We start from the raw sequence: 18,108 nt of genomic DNA, 5'->3' as shown, positions 1-18,108 counted from the left end.
ATCTTGCTAGTGGGTTTAAGGGTTATTGCAGGGTTTCATGATGGACGCTCTTTCACATTATTCTATTTCCCACCTTACCTAACCCATATAACGTGTATGTGTTTCCAGGCATCTGCCAGCGTCGGGGCGAGCCGTAACTCAAGGAAACAATGAAGCTAAGGGATAAGTTAAACGCAATTGGCGTTTTCTCCGGCCGCAACTAGTTCCATGAGAGTACAGACCAGCTGAGTAACAGCCGCATCCCTCTCCTGGTCCCAGGATCAGCCTAAACAAAGAAGGTTGAACTAACAAAAGCAACAGCTATGCGCGTGATGGTTGAATAGATGGTGACAACTGAGCGCATCTCGAGTTAATCGCGCGGGTGCGGAATCTACGAGAAAACTTTCCTTCTCTTTAGAAGAGATGCCGATAACTATCGCCATCTAAAAAGAGTGAAAAAGGCAGCATAATGCTGACCGATGATCAACTGCGAAGTCTCAACATTCATCTGGCGGCGCTTTAGGAATGTGGGAGGAGTGGTGGCGTGGGTGGGGAGGGGGGGGGGGGGGGGTATGCCACTTGATTACGGGGGGGGGCCGGGCCCCCCCGGGCCCCCCCCTTGGTACGTGCCTGGTTTGCTGCATTAGGAGAATAATTTGAGACAAGCACCGCCCCTACGTTGTTCCCCTGTCCACCGCAGTACATCCCGCGGGTAGCAGCGGACCGCTCCATTCGCGTCGGTCTTTCTTGTTACTACGTGGGTTACCACGTGTGACGAAAAACTGTTTATTCCCAGCGGAGCCTGCAGAACCCCGTCTTTGCTATACGGCGTCGATCGACGCCACGCGAGCTGATCGGGGACGCGCCCGTTGCCGCGCCGCGACGAAGAGGGACGCTTCGCAGAACCACCCTGGAAGGCGCTGATCGAGGGATGCGCTCTCGCGACCCCTTGTCGCACGTCCAACGCCGACTGCTGGCTATCCGCCTCGAAACAAAAACGCGGCGACAGGCCCAGTTTTGTCGTCTGCTTTTTATGCGAAGCATATTACTAGAGCTCAACCCAGCTCCTCAGGCGCGGCGGTGTCGCCTTCAATACCACGTGACACCGTGACGTCACGACAGAGGAGAAACGGGGCTCCAACTCGCGCCGTCGCTCGCTGCGCTTGCCTCTGCTAGACACTCACGAGGTGAGATGCCTCCTGGAGACAGAGCTGCTCGTTGGAATGAGAAGCGAAGGTTGCGGCGTGCTACAGAGACTGTTTCTAGGTGGCTTTGCTACGGCGCAGCGACTACGCGCCCCGCATCGGACGCGGTGAGCGTCGAGCAACGCAGCGTTCGGCGCGACAACGAAATGTGCGCCTGAGCAAGCGCCGCACGCCTGAGCCGACGACACCGCTTTTCTGCGACACGAGCTCCTTAACGCTGTCGCGTTAAAATAAAGGCTGGTATGCTTCGCATCCTGGGCTTAACCTTAGCTAAGCCACAGCCAGTTTTTTGCCGTCTGCATCTGCTTGGTCGGCGAGCTCGCGCTGCAGTCTTCTTTGCCCTTGAGTCGGCGCTGCGTCCGTTTCTTTGGCAACGTTTGCGTGGGAGCGGAGAACCACCCGCCCGAAAACGGAGAGTCTGCTTCGAGGTCACGTCGCGGTTTTCGAAGCCACAACCCTGGACGACGAGCAGCGGCTTCCTTCGCCGTTTTGTCGTTTGTATTTGTTTACTTTTCTCGCACCGCCTGCGTGTGCTGCGGTCTGCTCGAATAGCAACAGCTCTTGATGCGTGTTGTTGGGCTTGGCGGGCCCGTTGGCACGGCCTCAATCTGGCGCTTGTCGTTGGCTACCGGGGGTCCGCTGACGCCGCGCTAAAGGAACAGCTACCTATGTGCCACTGCCTGCGTTCGCGCTGTAGCACGTGCGCGCTTTTTTTCGTTTGAACCGGCTACCGGAAGACGTAATTTGTGGCGAAACGCGACGTGCCTGCAAGCACCGCCGGTTGCGATTAGCCTCTCCGAAGAAGACCTTCGGTCGCGAAACTCCCTTCTTGTAGGCGCGTCCCTCCCATTTTTTTCGGCCGCAGAACTTGCTCGCCGATATTGTGCCCAAGAGGCGAAGGCGCCCTCGAACCAGAGCCTTTCGCAGTACCGTAAGCCCGGACTTGCCAGTTTCCATGCATACTATACGAGTATACTGCTTATATTGTTTGTACTCGGTGTTTGTTCGAGGGAGTTTCTTCTTCCTTGGCGTCGTTGCCATCGTTCGCGAAGGCCAGTCTGCAGGTGCGCGTGTCCTTTGAAAGGCGTGGTGGCCTTCCTGGCTGGATTGACTGACGGTCCGTGATTATGTGGGGAAGAAAGCAGACGGGGAAAAACAAACAGGAACAGAGAACCGCAGTGCTGACTAAAGCAGCCGCCTTCACTCGTGTAGAAAGTGAAACCGAGATTTATTATTTTAATTCGTGATTGTGCGATGGGCACACCGCGAGTAGCTTTCTGTTTTGTTCTTTTTTCTTTCTTTAACATTTGTTGCTGGCGTTTCGTGTCTGTGCGTATGAACGCCTGAGCGTGCTAATCGAAGCTTCCATTTATTAGCACTGCGTCTGTGTGCTCCCCCTTAACAAGAACGTCTCGGTAGGCTGGTTGGCGTACGTTTGCTAGCATAATTGTCTGCGTGACAAAAAAATAAATAATAAACAGGACGAGCTCAAACTACCAACAGCGGTTAAATGCCTGCTTGGCGTACCTCGGCACACTTTGTAGTGCGTGTTAGATATGGGGCTGTTTCCTGAGCCTACTTCGAGGTCTGGAGACCACATCGAATCGCGCCACTGTTAAGGAGCGCAGAAACACGGAAAGCACATTCCAGAGGAGCGCACGTGCAAACAAGTTGAAGGCCCCTACTTCGTACGCCGCCGGTGGAGCTATTCAATGCTTGACTCTTCCAGAAAGCGAGGGGATAGCCCGGCACTGTTCCAGGTAACGTGAGTCCCGAAGCCAGACGGCTGTGATGTACCGGGAAGGCCTGGCAGCGTCGCACCGGCCGCCTTTGAAGAGGGCATTTGCAAGCCAGCGAGGCCATACCGCCGGGAGTAGGGGGCCCTCGGACACTTGGGGCCCAAGCGTCGCCCCCCCCGTCCACCTTTGTGACGGTGCGTAAGTCAGCATCGTAAGTCAGCAAGGCAAGACCGCAGGGAGCCGCCGGGTGTGACACCACCGCTCGGGCGCCTACGATTGGCCGAAAATGGCGTCATCTGAGCGGACTCTCCCATTGGCCGAACATGACGCGTCTTCCAGACCTCGAAGGGTTTAAAAGACGCAGACCGGGAGCAGCAGAGGATTCGAGCATTCCTGGAGAATTCCCTGATTCACCTCTCTCGAACTTCCGCGGGCCGCAGCGTCCGAGTTGCTGCCGGCCCGTAATGACTGTACGACTGTTCATTGACGTCTCACTGTAAATAATGTAAAATAAACCCTCCCAAGTTTTTTCATCCCGAAGTCCGTCCTCAACTCCTACATGCTTTTGCGCGGCAAAGGCGAAGTGGTTTGGTGGCGCTAGTGTCTACAGAAGCAATCATGGAAGTGCATGAATTTGCCTTAACTTCGTACTTCGTCATCATCAGTCGGTAATCGTCAACCAAATCCTGTGTTATAAACGCAAGAATGCGAATGATCATGCATGTGCGCAGAAAATCATCGCCGTCATGCGTTTAGAAACTTGACTGAATGAAAAATAAAAAAAACACACACAAAGCGCAATAGATAGTTTTACAAGGACACCTGACGCCACAAGCCCGAAAGACCAGACAAATTCAGGCATTGCCCACCATTCCTTTATAGCATACAACTGAAGGATGACGATGACCATGATGATGATTTCTCTTGGCATCCCCGTTGAAACAGGGGAGAGGGGGTGCACAAATGCTCGTCTGGCCTGCTCGATCTAAACAAGTTATACTATATCTATCGCAGTCTAGCGTATCGCCTATCTCCCCTTGATCGTTTTGTTTTCTTTCGTTAAAACGTCTATCGCTATACTGTGCCGTTACTTATGCTTACGACGACTCCGGTTCTATCAATCTCTTCCCTGCTTTATGTGCCACCACTACTGTGAGCGTCGCTGGCTTATCTCGACCGCTGTCTTGGATATGAGCTTCGATTGAACCGGCGCACCTTCAAGGTGTGCGCTCCCTGCGGCTCTCGCCGCGTAGGTCTGCGCCCGACGTGCTCGCGGGTGAGAGAGCCGCGCCGTCGGAATGCAGCGGCGCTCTCGGTCCTCTTCCGGTTGCGCGCGGGGATAATGGCGGCGGGAAGATGTGACCCGGCCAGCAGACAAGAGCAGAGCCGCCGCTTAATCGGTGCCAGGCTGCTTCGATCCCCGGCGGAGGGGCGCGGTGGTGCTCTCCATTCTCGCGGCGAAACGCCGGCCCTTTTGTTTCCGTGCGGGCGCGTTGGCCCTTCCGGTTCGGCCTCGCTAATGACCGAACTCTCCTCTCCGTCTCCCTCCCTCCTTCGCGCCGTGTCTGGTGCCCTCTGTGGCGCGCCCGTCGGATGCATCTCCGGACAGGTGGAGGAGGGCAGGGCAGGTCCTCTTGAGCGCACTCCGCCGATCGGTCCTGGCGCAGCTGGGTCGCGTCTGGCAGTGACAGGAAGGGCACGCTCTTCGAGAGGCTCTCGGGACGCTTCCAGGGGCTCCCCGCGAGTGCCGGTCGCCCGCTTCGGGGAAAGCGACGAATTGAGCCAGCTAGCGGGACGGTGCAGAATAGTTGGCACCGAGTTCCAGCGGCAAGGAACCTGAAAAGAGGGAGCACGCGTTCGCGGGCAAATCCTGCTGCCCAGTCACGGGACAGACAGACCGAGCCATCGCACGAAACTTCAGACTTACGTAAGCGAGTGACGGTGGCGCAGAAAGGGTGAACGCTTTGTACGTCGTTGACGCGCTTTGTCTCTTCGACGCTGCTTACCGCTGCCCAAGTTCTTTTCTATCTGCGCACACCATTCTAGAGCTCTTCCGTCCAGTCGGTGGACTGAATGTCGCCCGGGTCGTCTGTTCCGGAGGAGTGAGACGCGTCGCTGATGCGAAGCATTACTGGTCGTGCGTAAATTTATTTTCCTGCTCTTGCTTTTTGAGTTTTATCATTTGGTTTTCAATAACTAGGTTTTGTGACCCGCCGAGTTACCCAAATCAGCCACTTTGAGGTATGTAGGTAACTACCTGACACATTCCGTGGCGCCGCGCCACTAGAGGGCGCAGCGTGTCCGGGGAGCACTGGGGTGCGCCTCGACACCGCATGGACGAGAAGTCCGGCTGCGCTGCACACTCTGTGGCGCTGCTTTCGAGGCGCCCTAGGGCCTATCAGCAAGCGTGTGGTCGGACCAGGTTAGGGATCTGCGCACGACGAACGGCTGCTGCGGCACCGGAATCGCCGTAGTTGTCACCGAAAGACCCCCGACCCTATCGACGGGCAGAAAATAACACCAGAGTGGGGTAGGATAGGTAGATATGCGATTAGTGTTACAAAATCAGGTCTTTTTGTATTCAATGAAAACAGCGAACAGACAGTGGAGATACAGTGCCAGGAAATACCTCGGGTAAAAGAATATAGATACCTTGGTATATGGATAAACGAAGGCAATAGATATATGGAAACACAGGAAAATACAATAACAGTGAAGGGTAAGATAAATGCAGCCGTAATGAAGCACAGAGCGCTATGGGGATACAATAGGTACGAGATCCTCTGAGGTATGTGGAAAGGTGTAATGGTTCCAGGACTTACTTTTGCAAATACGGTGGTTTGCTTTAAATCAGGGGTACAATCAGGACTCGACGGGAACCAAAGTTCAGTGAGTCGCCTCGCATTGGGCGCTGTTAAGAACGGCCCGTTGAGGTGCAAGTTTTGCCAGCCTGTTGCGACAGCGGCGTCAACTTTTCCTGGAAAGCCACCGTCATCTTCTAGCCAAACGGCGTCACTAAGTCTGCTGTGTACCAAGAACAATGCGCCGCGTCCGCCACTCTGCGTCGCGGAATTGCCGAGATGAGTTCGGCGAACCAGGCTTTGTGACTAAACACGCCACCGCCGACACGGTCTGCCGTGAGCAAGGGAGGTCCCGAGGGAACGTCTTCGGAGGCCCCTTCCCACGCGCCTTTCAGGACGCAAGACAATGGAGAACCGGCGGCCGCGCTGTGGGGGTCAGCTCGGGGAATAAGGTGCGCCTTTCTTGAGGTAAGCCCCAAGTTCTTCGAAAACCGTCTGATTTCGGTGGGGACCGCGAACCTGTGCGGAAGTGGGTGTGTGTGTGATCCCTCCCGCAGAGAGGCGGCTCGTTTACGATAGCTGGTCGAACGTTTCCCTCACCTAGGGATCGAGGGAGGACCAGGTGTTTATAAACCGCTGTTGTGCGGCTGCTCAGTGTACTTTCTCTCGCAGTCATGCTAGACTGATGAACTGCAACGTCCTTATGTAGATACTGTAAATAAACCCATATTCCTCGTTCTCGATGAGAAGCCGTCCTTCCCTTCAACAACGTCCTCAGCGTGGATAACTTGGACGACGGCATGGGCCAGCTACCATCTAATTTATGCCCGACTCCAATCTTCACAACGGGTTACGAGCGGTGGGATTGACCTCCCAATCCTCACAGCGCTCACGGGAAGACTATAAATGAAGCTGTGCAGGGTGATATGGGTTGGACTAGTTTTGAAGTGAGGGAACCTCGCAGTAAAATTGAGTGTGAAGAACGGCTGAGGAATATATTTTTTTTTATTTACGAATACTGTTGGCCTGTCGGCCGTTACAGGGTGGGTCAAAGCAGCACTTGGACAATCAGTACAATACATGGTATTACAATTATACATATAGCAAAAAAACAAAAAAAAACAAGTTAGTAGCAGTATTTCGGCAATTAGTACAGTACATGAAGGCAGTACATGAATAGTGTTTTAATAGGAGAACATAAGTGAACAAAGAAGATACATAAGCGCAATATAATACATATACTCCGATAAATATGACTATAAACGCAGTGTTAATAAACGAGGTCATACACTCTCCCCCCCCCCCCCCCCCAAAAAAAAAAACACGAATACGTGCGAGCTTCTTTCAATGTTGCCTTAAGTTTTTCTCGAATTCTTCCGCACTGATGCTTTCTCGCGTTAACACCGGTAACTCATTCCATTCTTTAATGGTTCTTGGGAAGAAGGAAAATGCGTAGGCGTTAATGTGTATCTGAGGTATTTGAAAAGTATTATGTTTGCTTTTCCGTAGTGTTCTACCTTGTGCTATCAAATACTGTTCGCTAATAATGTTGAATGTGTTTTTAGTGAGAAGAAAAAAGAAATTTAACCTAGCTATGCGCCTGCGTTCAGCGAGCGTAGGCAAGTGCAGCAAACCGAGCATTTCGGAGACTGAATCTGTGCGAGAATAACGCGATAGGATAAACCTTGCTGCTCGACGTTGAACTCTTTCCAGTCTCTCAATTAGCCCTGACTAATAAGGGTCCCAGATTATGCTGGCGTATTCTAACGTGGGTATATATGGAAGAAAGTAAATGGGCTGGGAGAGTGTTCAGGTATCTGTGCAGGAAAAACATTTATTCACAGTGAAGGAAAAGAACTAGGAAACTTACCAGCAAGCATGCGGCCTGTAGTGTGGGCAACACAGCAACAAAGAACGTCAAGCTGAAAGTCAGAGAGGCTGAAATAATGTCATGGGTGGCGGCAATGGAAACTAAACCTGCCATGAGTAACTACTTAAGAGGAAAAAACGAAATCAGGAAAGAAACTATTTATGATAACTCAAAGGGAAGCTCATTACTTTTCGAAGCGAGATCGAGATTCCTTAGAACACGCACCTCTAAAGCGAAATATAAGAAGGAAGAAGAAGCATGTGCTTGCTGCGGTTAAAGCTAGGGAAACGACGGAGCATGTTTTATTAGAATGTGAAGACGTCTACCCAGCGGTCGATTTAGGCACCACTGGCCTCCTTGACGCCCTTGGGTTCAGCGGGAGCAAACATGCGGTAAAGCAAGCACGACCGCAATAGGCATTTGTAAGAGGCGATTGGAGGATTGGTGGAAGAAAAGTAGGGAAACGACAAAAGACGGAGACCTACAAAAGCAGAGTTCGCAATAGGGGATCAGAAAATTTGGGCGTGGTAGTTCAGAGTGTTTTTTTTTATTGTTCTTTCTCTTTCTTGAGATCTTTCTCAAATACGGCTTTGCTCGAAGTCGTCGTCTGTTTCTTCGTCGTGCCCACGTCCGCGCTGTTGCTCTCCGTATTTCTTCTCGCCAACGCACGTAGCAAAAAAAAAAAAAGACTCGCAGCAAGTACACACACACGCACCGTGGCCCGGTCGAAGCCGAATTTCCCCTGGTTCCGTGTCGCAGGCCCGCCCTGTCCTTCCCGCCGGCAGAGCGCGAGCCGAGCCGGCCCCCGAGCTACCGGTCGCGCACCAGCTCGGCGGCGGGCGGGGGAGGCATCCTGCGCTCGTGCGTCGGCGGCAACGCGTCGTGCAGCCAGGACACGCTGGCCACCGTGAGCCCGGCCGAGGACGAAGACCAGCGACACAGCCGCAACCCGTCGCTGACGCTGAGCACGCTGTCGCACGAGGAGCAGCCGCCGCCCGCCGCCGCGACGAGCCAGCCCGCCGCAGCGGACACCCTGCGCCGGAGCTGCTACAACGCCGCCGTGCTCGGGTCAGTCGCCTTTTTTTTTTCCTTTCCTTCAACTGTCGATTGCTGCCACACGTGGCTCGAGCCCGCGAGGGGCATCGATCGCGAATGAACGAGGAAGTTGTAAAGGCTTCGCCATTAATCATCTCTAACGGCAGCCGCCTTGAAACCGTGCGGCGACAAATAGTCGCTTACCCTGCTCGAGCTAATGGAGTTTCACTTCATATATTGCCGACTAATATTTTGCCCATCTCTGATTACTTTCTTTGAAATTTCGATCTCTGTATCGTATACCTGTGCTTGTAACGATCCCGGCTCTTTAGATCACTTCCCTGCTTTTTTTTCCACGAGTACTCCGAATATCGCCCTCTGATATCTCGAGCGCTGACTAGTTAATGCTTCCTTCAGCTTTGAACCCAAGTGAAATTAGTAGGTAGATGTTGCCTACTGTCCTCCTATACGTTTTCTCCTATATACGTGGAGGAAAAAGACGAGAATATGGAACTTTTAAGTCCATATCTTCACGACCTGCAAGTTACTGGCAAACCATGCCGAGTGCTAAGAGAGAGTGCCGCCACGATGGACATTGTCCATCCGTCTTACGTGACGGTAGGTGACTTCACCGGAGAAGTAGCATGGATAAAACAGGTTGTAGAAGAACACAGCGTGTGCCTGCCCATGGCCAAAGTCAAAATGAGTGGACCATTCGGGGAGCTAGAGACTGAGGCTGCAGTTTCCAAATTTTTGTCACTGCAGTATCCCTACATCTTTTCGAATCGTTCAAATCAGTTACTGCGTGAAAAGGGGCCTAAACTGGGAGATGACGTAGTACAGGCATTGACGCGAGGCCAAGCTCGTAAAATCGCGTCGCTTTCGGCCGAAAATGCACAAGCTGCTCCAGTGGAAGTAGCAAAGGAGATGACTGCAATAACCGAATCCGAGCTAGACTCGAGTGATGAAAAAACAGTTGAGGAAAGCCTGCCAGCTGAGCAGTTCAATGAGAGCGTAGCACTAGAGTGTCAAAGTTCCAGCCTGCGGGAAGAGCAAGCTGACGCACTCACAAGTGAGACAGGGTCGTTATTATCACCGGCCTCAAAGAACTTTGATCAGCTCTTACGTGTGGATAGAGAGTCATTCGCAGCCGAGCAAAATAATGATGAGAGCTTAGCTAAATTACATAACACAGCTAAAGAAGGCATTGCTAGGCGCAACGTGACGATACATGAGAGAGGAGGATTGTTGTATCGGCACTACGGAGGTCGAATGGGTAGGATTTTAGATCAGTTAGTCGTACCTACTAAGTACATGGAGGACCTTTTGAGTCTCTGTCATGGAAATGGGTGGTCCGGCCACCTAGGCATAAACAAATCAAAGGAAAGATTGCTTATGGAATACTACTGGCATGGCTGTTTCAAAGACGTAGAAAACTTCGTAAGATCATGCGATGCCTGCCAGCGTTCTGGTAAACCAGGAGAGACATGGAAAGCTCCACTGAAGATAGTGCCCTTAATAATAGAGCCTTTCAGACGACTTGTAATAGAACGGTACGGCCCCTTCCAAAAACAAAATCGGGCTCCAGGTACTTGTTTACCATGCTGTGTCCGGCTACAAAGTTTCCAGAAGCAATCCCTCTGAAAGAGCTCAGCTCCATCGAAGTAGTAGACGCGCTTTTGACAGTGTTTGCATGAGTTGGGTTTCCAACCGAAATTCAGGCAGATCAAGGGTCAGTATTCACCAGCGCACTGACTTCCACATTCTTGCAAAAGTGCGGGGTAAAGTTAATACACAGTTCTGACTATCACCCTCAGTCAAACAGTGTAGAGAGGTGGCATTCGGTGCTTAAGCGAGTTTTGCGTGCGCTCTGTTACGAGCACGAGGAGGACTGGGAGAACTGTCTGCCGGCAACTTTGTTTGCTTTGCGAACGGTTCCACATGAGGCGACAGGGTTCTCACTAGCAGAACTAGTGTATGGGAGGACACTCCGTTCTCCACTGAGAATGTTAAGAGAGATGTGGGAGGAAAGAGGGGAGAGTCCAACAGTGGTTGAATACGTGCTAAATTTGTTGGAACGGCTAAGCGCAACCCAAGAACTAGGCGGAAAGAACATGGGAGTAGCTCAAAAGAATGCCAACTTCTATTACGACAAGAATGCGAGGCTTCGTACGTTTAACGCCGGAGACCAGGTAATGATCCTCAAATCTTCAAGAAAGAACAAGCTCGATGTTCACTGGGACGGGCCCGTTAAAGTGTTGCACAAACTTTCAGATACTAACTATGCTCTGAAAATGCCCGGTCGCAGGAAGGAAGTGAAGATATATCACTGTAATTTGATGAAGCCGTATGTAGAGCGGAGCGGAGTCGTTAACTATACCATCAAAGAGCAGGATGGCACTAGTACCAAGTTTAAGGAGCATAGGGCGACCTCCAACTCTGAAATCGGCCTAGAAGAAGTAGTAAAACATTCGGTAAGCTCGCACGCTCTAAGAGCCGCGCAGCTAGATGAGCTAAAATGGGTCTTAGGGGAATATCTCGACAGATTCAGCGATCGGCCGGGTAGAACCGAACTAATAACGCGTGAAATTGAGCTGACATCAACCGAACCAGTAAGATCAAAGCCTTACAGGGTGCCTCCAAGACAGAGGGAGATTATGGAGGCAGAGATACAGCGCATGCTAGAGTTGGAAGTTATTGAACCCGCTGAGAGTGACTACACGTCACCGCTAATACTGGTAGAAACCCCTAACAAGGACCCTCGTCCGTGTGTTGACTACAGGAAGTTAAATGCCATCACTAGAGATTAGCTGTACCCGGTACCCAACATTGAGGAACGAATTGAAAGAGTTAGCGCTGCTAAATACATTTCAACTATAGATCTCGTGCGGGGGTACTGGCAAGTTCCCCTTTCAGAAATTGCCAGCCGCTATGCCGCATTCATCTCACCTGTAGGCACTTTTCGCCCTCTCGCACTCAGCTTCGGGCTGAAGAACGCGCCGTTTAGCTTCTCTAAGTTAATGGATATTGTCCTAAAAGACTTGCAGGAGTTCGCCTTGCCCTATCTTGATGATGTAGCAATTTTTTCGGACAGCTGGGAACAACATGTATTGCACCTCCAACAGGTGTTCTCACGGTCGAGGGAAGCCGGCTTAACGATGAAAGCGGAAAAGTGTAGGTTTGGTTGTTCGCAGGTTACTTACCTGGGCCACGTCGGCCAGGGTACGAGACGGCCGGCCGAGCTGAAAATAGCTACGATTGGAGAATTTTCTCAGCCGCGCACGAAAACAGACCTTCGTTCATTTTTGGGACTTGTGGGGTACTATCAACGGTACATTCCGAATTACTCGCAAATGGCAAGTCCATTAACGGACGCCCTCCGAAAGGGAGCACCGAGTAACGTACACTTGGATAAGGACAAAGAGAACGCTTTCCAAAGTTTGAAAACGCTATTGGTTTCTCGTCCTGTGCTTCGCGCGCCAGACTACACAAAGGAATTCATAGTTCAATGCGACGCAAGCGACAGAGGTATGGGCGTGGTACTTGGTCAGGTCGGCGACGACAACGAGGAGCATCCTGTCCTCTATGCCAGCCGTAAACTAAATGTAAAAGAGGAAGCCTACAGCGCTTCAGAGAAGGAATGTGCTTGTTTAGTTTGGGCCGCCCAGAAGTTGTCGTGTTACTTGTACGGAGCGAAGTTCATCTTCGAGACCGTCCACTGTCCTCTGACGTGGCTCAATCAAATGTCACACAAAAATGGCCGCTTGCTCCGATGGAGCCTCACTCTCCAAGATTACAACTTCTCCGTTAGATATAAGAAGGGAAAGTTGCATAGCAATGCGGATGGTTTGAGCAGGCTAATCTGAATTCTGCGTTTGAGGGTCCCGCTTAAATTTTAGGGTTACTAGTGTTAATTTTGTTAAGCCTAGAAGATCCCCTCTCATTTAGCAGGATTTTCTCCATGAGTGCTGAATTTGTCAGCACGAAATTGCTTCAGAAATTGGCTTAGCGAAATGCAGCTTTTTTTGTTTCTGCATATATATATATATATATATATATATATATATATATATATATATATATATATATATATATATATATATATATGAAGCCTAGCGGGTCTAAAGTCATCTCGGCGCAGAGCCGTGTTGTGAGGTTCATTTTGCAGTTGCTTGTACTTGTTGGATGTTTTGGGGCGGTGACATTACACAAGTGGTCGCTGGGAGCCAAGGCATCACCCGCTGGCCACCAGCCGTTCTCTTCCTGCCCAGCGGTTATCTGCGCTAGACAGTCGAGATTTTCCGGGCCATGGAGGCGATGTTAAGAACGGCCAGCTGCAGTGCAAGTTTTGCTAACCAGTTGCGACTGTGGAGGCAACATCCCGGGAGCATCGCCGCGAACGTCTAGCCACGGCGTGACTAAGCCTACTTTGTGTCATGAACAATGCGCGAATCCTCCACTCTCCGTCGCTTCAGCTAGGATGCGTTCGACGAAGCAGGCTTTGTGCTGAAACCGTCACCGTTACGCTCTAGCCTCGTCGGCGTTGTGACTGAAGGAGTTCGACGAAGCAGGCTTTGTGCGACACGACAAAGCGGACCTGATATCCTACGGGCGGGGGAGCTGCTGCGGAAAAGCCGACGGACGCTCCTTCCCACGCACCGACCGGGACGCCGGACAACGCGCTACCCGGAACGGCTCCGAGTTCTACGGGGCCCCTCTGACGTCGGCTCCGGACCTTCGCACCTGTGTGTATGCGTGTGTGTGTGTGTAAACCGTGCCGCGGAGAGGCGGCTAGTTTGCGATGACTAAACGAACGTTCGCATCACCTTGTATCAGGAGAGGACCGAGTGCTTAAAAACCGCTGTTGTGCGGCTGCTCAGGTCACTCTCTCTTAAGCAGTCATGTTAGACTGACGTACTTTCTCAAACAGTCATGTTAGACTGATATAAAAACTGTAAATAAACCCATATTCCTCGTTGTCGATGAGAAGCAGTCCTTCCCTTCATCAACGTCCTCAGCGTGGATAAGTTGGACGATGGCATGGGCCAGCTACCTTCGAATTCATGCCGGCCTCCAATCTTAACAACGGATCACGAGCGATGGGATTGAACCCCCAATCATAACAGCGTGCGCTGATTGGCTGGTTGAGCAAAGACAGATGACGTAGTGCTCTACCATCCTATCAGCTCGTCCGATTTCGCTCAACCAGCCAATCAGCGCACGCCGATGGCGAAGGCGTTGCCAAGGCGATATTATCGCCGAAGTATATCGTTTCAGAATGCGTCCCCAGAAGTGTTTTATGCTGCTCCGTACAGCAAAACAAATCAACCTAAATTATTAGAGCAAGTGTCACGCCAGTTTCGATTCCCTCACACCGGCGACAACGGGGAGACGCGACAGCTATCGCGTCGCGTGGACTCCTTGCTGGAAGAATGCCGCTGGGTGAGAATCAATCTGTAACCCTCCTCGACGGCATCCCTCATACTCCGCAGTGCAGTTTCGTGACGTTAAACCCCATAATAGATAAAGCAAAATCTATTCTCTGTGTCAAGTCCGTTATTGTACGTGCTACCGTGATTTCTTTGGTTAGCTTTTGTTTTTACACCTCGCTCGCGTGTTTACGAAGCCTCCTGCCACGATAACGTGGACCGTTTTGCTTTCACGGAAGTGCCTTATGCCGATGTCTCTTTTCCTTTGGCACTGGAATACCTAAATGGGCACACGGCGTCTGACAAGATCGACGCCCGTATATGCGAGCGCGTTCTTTGCGAACAGCGCGTACAAGCAAACACATGCGAGTGCCCTTTCGCGTATGGCCTGGAGAGGGCGAGCCGTCCGCTGGCTTGTGTGCGCCTCGCTCGTTCCCTCCTCCTCGCCCTGTAAACCCGGGCAGCGAGAGCGCGCCTCTTTCGGGGACACCGCAGAACTCTCGTGCCTCGTTTGGAGAAGTCATCTCTGCTTCGACGAGCCGAGGGCCGCATCTTTTTTGCTAACTCGTAGCTGCACGTCAGAGATGTCGCCGTTTCATGGACGCTCGGCACCGTCCTCAACTTTCAAAGTAGAGCTGATCGGCGACCGAATGATGCGAGACGCATCTGGGGCTGAATGCAGCCTAGCGCGCGGCCCCGTCTGGTATCACGCACGGCTGGCCATACCTCACGCAGGAATGTTGTGTTTCTTTGTTTTTCTGACTATGCCCATGCAGAAACGTAGCTTGCTGCATGACGTCGTCCGCTGCCGAGGTAGCGCAGCCGCGTCGCATTCGCGCAAGCGGAAGCATAGCAGTCTCGGAACAAGCTTCTATAAACAGCCTGCCGTATCTAAAATAATACCCAAACAGGCAGAGCGCCTGATCTTCGCAAAGTTCAAATTTCTACACCCGTCTAAAAGTCAGTGCGCTGCGCTGTCCTGTGTGCTTCTTATCCCACGTCTTTAGCGCTATGGTTAACAGTGGCTCACTTGAAATGTGTACAGCTGTTTTAGGAGATGAGTAGGTATGTCTGAGAGAAAGTAATGGAAAGTTGTCATGATTTCTTGGCACCATTTGACTGGTAAGAGATGGCCAAGAGACAGGTGGTGCAAAGGAAGACATGCTCGAATAATATGTAGCAGCTCACTGTATAAAAGGGCCTAAACGTTAAGGTACACCAGAAAGTAAAAAAACAAAAAAAAACAACTGGTTCGCTGGCATGTAACTTCACTTCGTTGCAGCAGGGATAAAATTCTAATAAAATTCCATAAGAAATCACCGATAACGATTGTCAATAACAGCGTTAGCTTCTTACGATTCGCTAGAATTCCGTTGAGTTGCGAGTTCGGCACGCGGACTTTTCTTTCTTTTACTTGTTTCCATTATAAATGGAGGAGACATAGGTAAAAGCTGCATAAATGCAGCTTGAAGTGCCTTTAACCCCGAAATGACAGCAGCAGGAGCTACGCGATGTAGAAACAAACAATTCTCATCGGTCTCAGTAGAAGTACGATTTTTTTCGACATTTCATAAACTACGTAGGCGACAAAGCAAGTATAATTAAGCGCCTGACTGACAGGGAGGAGAGCGGCTTGATACGCCGCGACTCGATCGCGCGATGACGCAAGAGTGTGAACAGATTTCCGTGGAGAGAGTGCTAAACCAGGCTAAACCCCCTTAAACTTCGTAAAGTAGCGACACTCTCCTCCTCCGCCTTTACTGCTCCTCGTTTCTCCTCTCTCTTTCACGCTCCCTCCTCGACCGTGGCGCCGCCTATACCGCTCGAGCGTAGCAGACGACCTTTCGCAGAGTGAATGCAAGGCAGTGCGCTTTGGGCGTTCGCGTTGGCTCTCTAGCTCCGAGTAACTTCGTGTACAGCATAGAATTTCTATATGGGCGGTTATAGAAATTCAGTGACGGCAGCTTTTTTTTCCTGTTTTGATAACTATTTTAAAAGAAGGTATCTGAACGAGCGCCAACGCTGTGCCATGACGACTCCGAATGTATCGCGTGGCCTACAATTAGGCGCGTAACATTTTTCAAGTGAGTGTCGCACGCTGCTGTTGCGAATGATTGTAAATCAGGAGTTTACGATGGAATGCCAACATCCTGGCCTCCAGCAAGCCCTGAGTAGCCTAAATAATCCGCGCCCTCCTTACCATGTGAATTCGCGGCGCGGATCAGCTATGACGTACAAAGGCCGACAGAGGGCACGAACGATCGCCGCTCAGAAGGTTCGGAAGAGTTTTACCAGCTACAGTGCCGCCAACGCGCATGCCTGCCAATCTTCTAAGCACTCGCAAAGGCTCAAAGGTGAGCTCCCAGTGTGGGGGCAATGGAAAAAAAGAACCACCAAGCTGATCTTTGCGCTTAGCGTTCGGCGCCTGCGTTTGCAGGTAAACAGACGTTTAGCTTGTACGCTATTCGGTAAACGGGAGCGGTTTGGGCGGATTACCGGATGGTCGGGGCGTAAACGTGAGCGGTGAAGCCGCCTGGTGTTGTAGAGCTCAACCAGACAAACGCATAGCTCAAACTGCAGTAACTCACCATATCCTGCTTCGCCACTCGTGCAAATTTTTGGCAGCGGCGTAATTGTGAACACGATTACGCCACTGTCGAAAATTTACGCCAGCAGTTAAGCAGAATATAGTAATTAGCTCTGTGTTCGTGTGGTTGAGCTTTGCGCCACCAGCTGGCGCCACCGATCTGGCCGCTCACCTTGACGCCCCCGCTAAACCGGCAAACCGCCCGTTCTTGCCGGAATACCGGATACACTAAAAGTCTCTATTACGGTTACGTAAGCTGCGGTTGTCGGAAAGCGTGAAAGGCAGTCAGGGATTTTTTAATGCTATTGCGTTCCACTCTTAAAGACGAAGCTTAAAGGGACTGTGAATCAATTTTCATGGCACTTACTTTTTTAATGCAATGGAAAGCTTACCGGTCAGAGTGTCTAATCATGAAATGGTAATGCGGAAAACGCCGTGGAACATTCTTTATCAAAATTTTTCGATCTGCAGTGAGGATGCAGTCGTTCACTGGAAGCATGCTGAAAGTGGCGATAGGTGAGCACGATAGCGACGCCGGCATGAGCACTGCGAGAAAGCATTATTTTGTCTATCAAGTCGACGTTCCCGCGATTCATGTTTTCCAAATTGTTAAAGTATTTCTGCGATAATAGCTACGTGTATTCGTGGTTTTCTGTCCAAGTGCTTTGGTATTTAAATAGTCGAAACGAAAGGGTATCACGTGTAAACGTGATGTGCAGTTCAGCGTGTTGCCGTAGGCATGCGTGCGCGTTTGATTTCCGAAGCATAGAATAAAGAGCAAGGGTCTAATAACATAGCAGCGACAAATTTAAGCAAATATAGCAGCCGACTTAACGTACCCATCATCGCACTCATTGCACTCTCATTGACTACGTCCGAAGTACCAAGATTTACCTGACAGGCCTCGCCACTTGCTGACTTTTGATGCTTTCTTTGCCAATTTAAAATTATAAACCCTACTTCAATCGCGAATATCGTGCCACATTCTATTGCTATAAAATCATGGTCATTTAATTTCCATCAACGTCTCGCAACACCTTCTGGCCAGTTGTCAGTCCCTTTAAGCGTAAGCGCCCTGCAAGTTTTTTGTTCAGGCTGACAATCTTAATTCATTTCAATAGATTCGCCCTCTGCAGCGATTCGCTGGAACTTGAGTTTCCGGGCGAAGCAAGAAGTGTTATGTGTGCAAGTACAGTGTATTCTAGTGCAAGCATGATCTCGCTGTTGTGGATGTCAAGTGTCGACCGTCACGGCGTCAAGGACATTTTGCTACGACGGGTTCTGCAGATAGGGATTACCGTAGTCGTACGTGAAAATGCATATACAAATAAAACTACAAATAAAAATGGCTATATTTGGCTAGAAATTTAGTTTGCTCTGTGTGTGTGTGTGTTTGGCTACATTCGGGCTACAATTTCTCTAGCTTTGGGCTACGCCGCCATGTCCGACCTGGCAACACTGGT

General features: G+C 50.9%; 1 protein-coding gene across 2 annotated transcripts in view; it reads left to right on the top strand.

Moving 5' to 3' along the window:
- Positions 1–18,108, top strand: part of LOC139048638 (uncharacterized) — a 257,675-nt gene that overhangs the window by 225,564 nt on the left and 14,003 nt on the right. The window contains exon 4 of one of the 2 annotated variants that reach the window (XM_070523091.1): positions 8,354–8,662. The exons of the other annotated variant lie outside the window; for it this stretch is intronic. Coding sequence (XP_070379192.1) covers positions 8,354–8,662 — 309 coding nt within the window. The remainder of the gene's footprint in view (positions 1–8,353; positions 8,663–18,108) is intronic. 2 annotated transcript variants of the gene reach the window in all.

The sequence above is a fragment of the Dermacentor albipictus genome, chromosome 8 (genome assembly GCF_038994185.2).
Source record: "Dermacentor albipictus isolate Rhodes 1998 colony chromosome 8, USDA_Dalb.pri_finalv2, whole genome shotgun sequence".
NCBI classification, from domain to species: Eukaryota; Metazoa; Arthropoda; class Arachnida; order Ixodida; family Ixodidae; genus Dermacentor; species Dermacentor albipictus.
This window is presented reverse-complemented; position numbering and strand designations above follow the sequence as displayed.